The sequence below is a fragment of the Carassius gibelio genome, chromosome A20, assembly GCF_023724105.1.
Source record: "Carassius gibelio isolate Cgi1373 ecotype wild population from Czech Republic chromosome A20, carGib1.2-hapl.c, whole genome shotgun sequence".
Classification (NCBI taxonomy): Eukaryota; Metazoa; Chordata; class Actinopteri; order Cypriniformes; family Cyprinidae; genus Carassius; species Carassius gibelio.
The window spans coordinates 9,322,628-9,332,983 of NC_068390.1; the positions used below are offsets into that span (position 1 = coordinate 9,322,628).

The window sequence follows — 10,356 nt, forward strand, 5'->3', positions numbered from 1 at the left end:
ATAACAATAATAATAATTTGCATGGTTTGATGTGATATGAGCTAATCGGTGATTAGATTAAATCACAATTGGTAGCGCGATTTATTGTAATGATTTTTTCCTCAGTTGGTCAGAACAAATGTGGCAGACTTGTTACTAGTTCCGATGACAGTACACGGTGAAAATTCTTATTTGGGTCATAAATTCCAAGACAAAGGCTAGAATCTGTGATTACTTAATAGATGATTAACGCCGGTGCAGTGACGACAGCCACACACATTCCTCAAAAAATAGATTCAAAACTTACTGACTGCAGCTACCAAAGATACCAAAAAAATAAAATAAAATAAAATAAAATAAAAATGAAAATAAATGCATGTGCTTCCAGACCACACTAAATTGTCCAATGCAACTAGAATAATTCATCAATATAAATATCGGCACACTAGCCAACAGTGTAGGACAATGTGTTAATAAATGGATCACACATCTTGGTAAACAAGAAAAGATTTGCCTATAATGGACAAGATCACCGGTCAGTTCTGATGGCTCCTTTATTTATTTATTTTTGTTTTTTTAAAGATTGGTTTCTCTATTTACAACTTGTGCAAAAACATTTAAAGGTTCCAAAGACTTTACATTGTAAATTCATTTCAAGGCACATACATGGGACAACAACAACAGTTTAGTACTGAAAAAAAAAAAAAAAAAAAAAAAAAAAAAAATATATATATATATATATATATATATATATATATATATATATATATATATATATATATATATATATATATATAATAAAATTCAATGCATTTATCAATCAAAAGTTACTTTGGTTCCCAATGGATTCTACTTGCAGCTTACAGACCAATTAAATCACCACATCTTTAAAATGAGAAAATTGTAAAATAACTCCTCATCTTAAGTGTGAAGAAAAAGTCCCAAAATGCTATGACACATGAAACTTTGTGGTTGTTGTTAAGCCTGTCATGGCTTTCAGGTTGCCGTTAGAATCAACCGCCACTCAGTAACCAATTCATTCAAACATCAGCTAGATTTAGTTTTATCCTAATGTAAAACCATTACGTCAACCGACGTGCTGAAGTCTGTATTAAATACGTTTTTGTTTTTTAGTTTTTATAATGAAAATAATACATGCCAAATTGCAGAGGTGAGAAAATCTTTCAAAACGTAAACATGAAATATATTTCTATAAAAAAAAAAAAAAAAAAAACAGAAAAGTGGAAGAGTGAAAGGAACACACAAAGATCAAAGATTAGCCACAGTTGTGGTAGTGCTTTGTTCATAATGACCTCAGAGTCATTTAGAGTAATTATTCCATACCAAATCAATGTGCTTTTTCAAGAGACGGATTGACCGTTGGGTAAGATTACAGACGCAATGCATTGCACCCAGTCCTTTTTGAGTAATACATCCATTTAACTACAGGGCCACTAATGTGATTTTCAGCTTATCCATAGGAAATAAAGAACAATGTACGTCACAAAAGTGAGGCAATGAATCATCCGGAATCATAACATGCCATTCTTGTCTGGAGGATAGACCTTGGCTTGTTAGCAATGTCATCTATTGATGTCTGTAAGGATGCTGTTTGCAAATGCCTTTCAAAATGTGAGCTTTCCATTCAGTCATGCCTTCAAAATGTGTGACTCTCACTGTAATCCACAGATCTCTGTATAAATGATGTCAAATCCTTCACGTGAACCACATTAAGACATACTGCTGGGTTACAGTAAGGCAATAGATAAAACTGTTTAGAATGAAACATTTCTGGTTTTGGTAACGGCCCAGAAAAAACCCTCCACGCTAGCTCTGAGGACTTGGTGGAGGAAATGATGGACTGAATAGTTGCAAAAATAAATTAATCTGCTTAACCTGCCATTACTTTTCTCTCTGTGAAAATATGTCAGAGAGGTTCGGTACAGATTTATCTCACAAACGGGTTAACTTTGCAGCGATACATTTGGGTCTGCGTCACCGCAACTGCCTCCTGTCGGGGGAACCTGAGCCTGACAACTGCACCGGACAACTTGTGTGGAGGAAGTTTGTTAGAAAGAGTTACGGGTGGCCACAGGATTTGAAATGAATTGTTAATGATGTACACATCAGTTAAAAGCCTTTAGATTTAGCCACAGGATGTTCCATATTTTAAGGAATTGTAGGGATGGGGAGGTCAGATAAGCCTACTGGGATGCTAAGGAGAAATACTTTCATGACCACAGAAGTGCAGTAGCCCTTTTTTTAGAGAGAGAGAGCATTTTGTTTGTGCCACTGAGACTAACCTTGTGGGTTGTTGGTAATTAACCTGTGCAAGCACCAACTGTTAGTCACATAAATCAAACATCTGTTAGATTTATAGTAATTCCAAAAGCAATTGGGATGTAAACAAGTATCCAACGGTGTAGTCTGAACCTTAATGCCAAGTTGGAGAATGATTAAGGGTTAATTCCAATAATTAAAACCACCACCCAAGACTACAAACCCATCTCAACCCAGAAACCTCCTGCCAAGCGAAAATAACCTCTGCATTTTTTTTTTCCCTTTCTTGGACCAGGAATTATGCAGTGGGAGTTTAAACTCAGCCCACAAACTAAAATCTTGTCAAAGCAAGTAAAGTCTGTGAGTAACAGCACATGATAAATACTTCTCCACAGCAAGCCTGAATTCCAAACTCGGCTCTCTGTCCCGGAAATCTGGCACCGTAAAAAAAAAAAAAAAAATGTCCTAATTACACTCATGCAGGGATCTGAAAGTCTTTCAAAGACAGAATGTGGCATGTGCCAGTTCTTCCCTGTGAAAAGAGGGCTTTTGTTTAAACAGCCAGTCATCATCCCACCTGATGTGATGCATGATTAAAAAGGGTTTTGGTCAGTAATGGAAAAGCTAGACAATGATGTGGATGTCACCTGTAGTGACATTCATGTGGGAGCACAGAAATAGATTGAGAGGCAATGTAATATTATCTGTGTAATACCTTGGCCTAATTTGTAAATCATAAAATATGTTAAAAAAAAGGGCAATTTAAGGCACCGGAGATTCATTTTGCTGTATACACATACATTGTGTATCATACAGGTGTTTCGTCCACACGGATCTGCCGTTTTGGGAGAGTGAAACTGATGTTTTTTTTTTTTTTAAACTGGGTCCCAGAATGGATAAATCTGAAAACGGCGCCTTTGCGTTTTCGTCTGGACAGCGAATCTGTATATTTTCCGAAACAATGACATCGTCAGCCCATCGTCAGACACCGTTACGTCACGTAACAGAAACAAAATCTTGAATAAACACTGAACGATTGTCTTTTCATTAACTAACGTTAACACAGATTAATAAATGTATTGTTCCATGTCCGTTTGTATACCGCACGCAAGGTTTATGTGCATAGTCCAAGTCTTCTTCTCCATTTTTGTCTATCTCTGTGGCAGAATTACAGCGCCACGTGCTGGTCTGGCATGCATACTACAATCATTTTGTGTAAAAGCAGATATTTCTTGAGACGAGGAAAACATGATTGGATAGGTAAAGCTCTGGCTTCACGTGGACATAGCCTAAGTATATAAAAGACAAATACAGACTTACAATTGAAGCTTTTCATTGTCTTCTTATGTTTGATAATTTATAATTAAATAAATATGAAGGAGATTAAAGAGCTCCCTCAGGATATTAATAATTTACCAGAGGGTTTTAGCTATTATAATACCACGTTTAATGTTTAGACTGCTAATTACTTGACAATAAGGCTCTTGCACAAAAGCTATTCTCATAAAATTCATAATTTTAACATGCTAGAGTCTCTGTGGTCTATTTGAGCTGCAATCCTCTGAATATTGAGACAAGCTGCCCCCTGGTGGGCAAAATGATACACAAATAATCACTGGAAAATGCTTGCACAGGAACCCTTCTAACCATTTCCCTACCGCATTCACTGACGTACTGTAGGCTGCTGCTTGTGAGGACTGCAGAATGTAGACGAGTGGTCCCTTTTCCCTTCAAATGTACTTTCCACAAAAGCTCATTTCCTGAATGAGTGCTCATGCTCTCTGCTGCATTAAGAAAGTGCACTTCAACCCCCCCAGGCAAAAAAAAAGAAAAAAAAAAAAACTTCACTCCTTTTTTTTCTACTGCAGCTTAATCAGCGGTGTTTTGGTTTCCTGACCACTGTGTTATCTTAACTACTGTTGTGTGAAGGGGTAGTTGTATTTCAGCGCAAAAGGGCATATTTTGGTTGTGTGGTTAGCAACGTTTTCAAGATCTTAAAGTGGTTGAGAGGCAAAACCTGGGGACTGCATTTGCAGCAGGTAGCCAACGTGCATTGATAATAGAAAACATCAACAGCGTCCTTGAGCGAAACCACATTGAGCCTCACATATTACAAAACCATTTCATATTTACTAAGAATAGAAAATATAGCAGAATTCCACATACTTGTCCACAGTATAAATTGCCATGTTAACTGCACCTGGAAATATATTTATATGTATGTATATATGTATATGTGTATTGTACAGTATATTGAACTGCATTTTCTTTGAAGAAATGGTTGTAGCATCCGTCAAAAAGCATCATGTGTGGCAGAAGTCCACACTGGGAACATTACTGCTCTTGCAGTAAGCTATGCTGTTGTTACTAAGGTGACAGTCTCGGAGGCCAATCCCTCCATTAGGTGTGTAGATGGGCTGAATTTTGAAGTCCCCTTTTAAAAGCTGCTCATTGTTTAGTGAAACAATCTGAAAGCTCGTTTCAGTCATTTCCAGGATGGAGTTATCCTTTTTGGTGCCGGCCTCACAGTAGTCATCTTTTCTCCTGCCACGATTGTATTTCCATTTGGATGATGACGACCTGCTTTTCTTGTGCATGTGCCAGCAAAACAAGCTAAGGAGTGTCACTAAGACCACCAACACAGCCCCACCTATCACTCCAGCCAATAGGAGCGTGGAGGTGTTGTCTTGCTGGGCAGCCTGCTCAGATTCAGAGTATGTGGATGTGGATTTGGTCTTAGCCTCAGAACAGATAGTATCCTCGCCTGGTCTGTACGTGTTAAGAGTATCCAGAACATACACACAGATGCGGTAAATAGACCTGGGTTCTAAATTTGACAGGCTGAGCCTCCGCTGGTATCCCGGGACTGTTCTTTCTCGAGTGATGTCACTCATCAAACTCTGCCCCATCTTGACCCAAGTCACTTTGTAAGCCGTCACAGTGAAGTAAGAATCCCAGCTCACATCAATGAAGGTGGAATTAACTACATGAAAGGAGATTTTTAAGGGGTCTTCGTAAGGAGGCAGGGGACCGAGTGGGAAATGTGGAACTGGGGGTGTGGGTTTGGCAGAGGTGGGGTAAACAGCAGTGGGTGAAATGGTAGGGAAGTGGGTGGTTCTGGAGGTGGTCGTGGTGAGGGTTGTGGTTCTGCGGGGTGGCAATGTAGATGGATAAGAATGGGTTGGCCAGGGATGCAGCACTGTGCCCTCTGGGCAGTCGATGGCATCTAAGGTGAGTTCTCTAATTACCATGCCACGCACTCTTTCTGGACTCTGGCACATGAAGCCCCGGACATTTATGACAGATGGCAGAGACCTGAGCCATGCAATGACCCACTTAATACTGCAATCACAACGCCAGAGGTTGTTTCTTGTATTAAGGTACCTCAGGTTTCTCAAGCCATCAAAGACACCCGGTGGAAGAAACTGAAGATGGTTAGTGGAGATATCTAACTTCTCCAGTTTACTAAGCTCATTGAAGGCTGTCATTTTAATGGTATCCATCTGGTTTTCTTGCAGGTTGAGCTTGGTCAGGGATGCGCCGGGGAGCATCGGTGGTGGAGTAGTGAGGGAGTTTCTGGCCAGGGAGAGTTCTTTAAGGTTGACCAGGTCCTGGAAGGTTCCAGGAGCGATGGCATCATCCTCAAGCAAGTTCCCATCCAGCAGAAGTCGCTGCAGGGTGGTGACATTCTGGAAGGCATCCTCGTCAATGTCGGCAATGCGATTCTCATCCAAACGCAGCTCCTTGAGATCTGCCGGTAATCCGATAGGAATGCTGCTCAGGTGGTTTTTGGTAAGGAAAAGGAGCTTGAGGCTGACAGCCTCCCTGAAAGCCCCCTCCTCTACCCCAACGGTTGAGATGGAGTTGTCATCCAGATGGAGTTCCTCCAGCATGGGTAGCTGGGCAAGTGCTGCCCTGGATATAGTCTGGATGTTGTTTTCCTGTAGGTGCAGGACTCGAACATTCTTGGGAAGATTGAGGGGAAATTCATCCAGCTGATTTCCATATAGGTAAACAGTTTCTACAGAGGCAACATTGTGTAGCTCCAATGGAAAGCCGGCATTGTTGATCTGATTGTTGTGGAGGAAGAGGGTTTTATATCCCTCTTGCACCCCCAGAGGCACAGACGTCAGGCTCCTCTCATTGCAGTAAACAAATGTTCTATCACAGCGGCACTCCTTGGGACAAGAGGAGACGGGGCTGAACTGCACATGCAAGCTCAACAACACTGTCAACCAAAAGCGAAAAAATGAAGTACAATCGTTATTCCAAAATCCGGCTTGAAACTCCATAGTGAAAAATAGAGGGAGGGAAAGGAAATTGCAAGACAAAATCAGTAGTTGGAGGGAGTTAAAAGAAAATGTAACAAATCAAGTCCTCTAAAAGATTGTTTTAACATGCAGTTTGCAGATAAACCAGGAATTTGAGTAATCCCTTGATCATTTCTAGCCCTTGTCTGGAGAGGTGGTCTCGTTAGAGTGCATGGGTTCTCTCACTCAAGCCATCCATGCTGAGGAATCAGATCTTTGCAAGTCTCCTCTCGCTCACTGCAGGGCCCAAGCAGGGTGTGACTGAAAGAGTGCTGAAGCACTGAGCCACACCGTCCACCTCCCAGCCTGCTGTCAAGTGCTGATGGGCCTCAGCCCAAGCTGTTTCCAGAATATGTGACATTTGGGTCCAGAGACCTGTTCCAAAAGAAGGAGAAATTAGAATACAAAAGTGTGGGTTCACACACACACACAAAAAATAATAATAAATACAAATTTAGTAGGCCAATAAATGTTATTATTATTTTTTTTTCGTTTGTTTTGTTCTTCCACTGACTTCATAACACACACAAATAAAATACAAGCATTCAGAAAACAAATGCCTTAAAATGATTAAATCAAAAGCGCATGACTGAAATCTAAAACAAGTTTGAATTTATTTAAAATTTCAGTAATGAATAAATGAACAAATAAGTTACCAAATTATAATTAGTTTTTATGAAATGTCTTTCCATGTGCATGACTGCTTATGTTATATTTTATGTTAACTATATGGCCCAAACAGCCCTTCACTATGCATCATAGAATATGCATGTCCTATACACAATTCAAATTAAGTCTGTTCAATTAAATCGGATTGGGGTATAATTTAGCCCCTCTACCTTCAATATATATATATATATATATATATATATATATATATTTATATATATATATATAGGTTTTGTGCTTGCTCAAGTTCTCAGAATCATACTCAGAACTGTTCTGAATCTACTGTTCTGACTTGTATTTAATTCAATTTATGTAATCTCAATGAGATTACATAAATAAATAAATGTGCACCATTTTTCATCTAAATAAACTTTCACATAATTGTGCAAGGCAGCTATGCCCTTCAATCAACATTGGAGGAAAGTTTTTTTTTTTTTTTTTTTACCTAGTGGAGCGAAAAAATGTTTTTGTATGACAGTTAACATTTTGTGAATTCAAAACTTTTCAGTCAGTCCTGTTTGTATTTTTGTGCTTTCATTGTCACTGTAAAAAAGCACACTCTTTGGCATCTTGAGCCTTGAGCAAACACCTCTGGCATTGGATTTTTGCTTTTGTGGCTTTGTTAATAGAGTTAAGACAATCAATGACTGGCAAGAGAATGCTTGTCTTTCCTAAACAGATGTTATTTAAATATAATATATATATATATATATATATATATATATATATATATATATATATATATATATATATATATATATATATAGCCTATTAAAAAGCTGTTAAGATTTGACAAAACTATATTTGAAACCACATTAAATTGCATATTCATGAATAAAGAGAGGTTTATAGCAAACTATTCATCATCACGCATAAAGGTTCTTCATTGAACCATTAAAACCAATTAAAAATCTTTATTTTTTAAGAGTGTAGCCTAAACTATAAAATGTTATTTATTTTTTTATTCAAAACAAAAATCTTGTTTTAAAGTTGAGTTACAACATAGTGACTGGAGGGAAAAAAGGCATAAAATACATTACTAGACTGCATTATATTTATCGGAAACATTTATTTATGTATATATATATTTATTTATTTAATGTAAATATTATTGCTATGCTAACCATATGTGTGCAATAAGGTATTTTATATTACTAATGTATATTGCCTCAATCTTGTCATGTGTAAGTAGTTGCATCTTCTTACTCTTTATTTGTATTATTTATTTTGTTCTTGCATTTGTGTGTGTGTTGGCGGGTATGGCTCATACTGTATTCTGTCTGTATTCCTTGTTGGCAATCGTTTATGAAAAGGCCAGTTTTGCTGAATGTTGGTTTCTTCATGGTTTTCCATTTTACCACCTTTTATTTTTTACATACCTATATATATATATATATATATATATATATATATATATATATATATATATATATATATATATATATATATATATATATATTACGAAAATTGTCTGACAACCACAGCTAAATGTAACTATAGATTTTAAACCGTGTCTTAAACAAAACGCATGTTCTTAGTCAAAACAAAATGCGCAAAGACAAAACAAGACTGAAAGTTTGTATCGTATAGGAGATATTTGGAGGCGGATAAGGTGAACTTGAGAGAGCAGCGAGCTGATGGTGTGAATGAATAATCACTATACTGAGAGAGCGTAAGTAAAAGAAAAACGATGCTATGATACGCATTGGTGTTTGACCAGATAAACCGCATTGGTTATCCACTATTTACCCTGCATATGCTATTTGAGATTATGAAATGCTGACAATTAAGCCTTAGTTTAACATACGATCGCAGCAGTTTGTGGAAAAGTCAAAGCACATAGTTACAGCAGAATAGTTTCGGACGAAATGCCTGGATACGCTGTAACTTGCAAGTACCCTTTCGTGCCCCTTTAAAATGTTCCTGTATTTAGACAGGTAAACTAACATCGTCCAGTAGAATAAATGCAGTTATCTCCAATAAAAGCAGCCTACCTTATCAAACATGATTTTATCCGTATACCTGAAGTACACTGAACATCTGTCCCTCTCTTCTTGTTCTTCATGCGCGCGGTGGAATAGATGGGATGTACAGATCCAACGCCATTCCCATAACATGCTGTTCTACCGAATCGGTTCCTAGCTCCTCTCCGCCCTCGGCTCCCCAGGACAGCATACTGACTCCCGTTTGGAGAGCTCGGTGTCCGCGCTCACTACTTAACACCAAAGCAACTCCCTCCGTTTCTTTCTTCGTGGTTGAGCCCTCGTTTAAACTTCTAATTTACACCAAATTCACATTCGCAGAATCCACTTTTCAAGGAGTCCGCGAAAAAAAAGAAGAAGACCCAAATATATCCACGTCGCCGCGTATTATATCTTCATACTTCGTGCAAGAGAAACACAAGAGTTCTCCGACTGATCTCCGAGAGATGTTTACAGAGGAAAATTCACTGCTCTCTCTCTCTCTCTCTCTATCTCTCTCTCTCTCTCTCTCGGTCCTCCCACACTGTCCTGAGGAAAGACATTACAGGCTGAGGTGGAATGACACTTAAATTTTAACTTCCTCATCCCTGTTTAAGAATAATAGCTCGCTTCTGTGGGCAAAATATGTTTATTGACAATATCATTAAGTGAAATTATGTGACAACACTTTTCACCATAGCCTTATCTTCGCCATAGCATAGCCTATAGCCTAGTTTCCCAATTTTTTTGCAAAATCGTCTTTAGAATAAAAGTGGAAAGATAAGATTTAAGTACAAATTGAAGTTGTTTCTCGATGAAAATTATAACATATATGAAAGAAGCAGTAATGTCCAATACACAAATGAAGTGAGTTGGAGATCTTGAATGAATTCAAAAGTTCTTATTCCCACACACACACACCTAGATTAATACATTTTATCCTTTTAGCTTCCTATCATAAATTCACACAGTAATAATCATTTTATCCAGATGTTCTCCATGGTCTCGAGGTGGCTGAGGGGAATATCACTTTCTCTTTCTGCTTGTGTTTGAAAATCAAAGACAGCTGTCTTGCTACCCAGTTAGTCATTGACTGGACAGAAAGTGTGTTTGTATGAAAGCACCTTCTACGGTAGGTGCCTTCAGACAGTCTTCCA

General features: G+C 38.1%; 1 protein-coding gene across 1 annotated transcript; it reads right to left on the reverse strand.

Annotated features, from left to right (window-relative positions):
* Positions 1-775: 775 nt before the first annotated feature.
* LOC127938361 (leucine-rich repeat transmembrane protein FLRT2-like) lies at positions 776-9,677 on the reverse strand. The gene is made up of 2 exons (XM_052534938.1): positions 9,233-9,677; positions 776-6,944 (listed from the first exon to the last, which is right to left on the reverse strand). The coding sequence occupies exon 2, from the start codon at positions 6,549-6,551 to the stop codon at positions 4,563-4,565; it is 1,989 nt and encodes a 662-aa protein (XP_052390898.1). The 5' UTR covers positions 6,552-6,944; positions 9,233-9,677; the 3' UTR covers positions 776-4,562.
* Between the last annotated feature and the right edge of the window lie 679 nt (positions 9,678-10,356).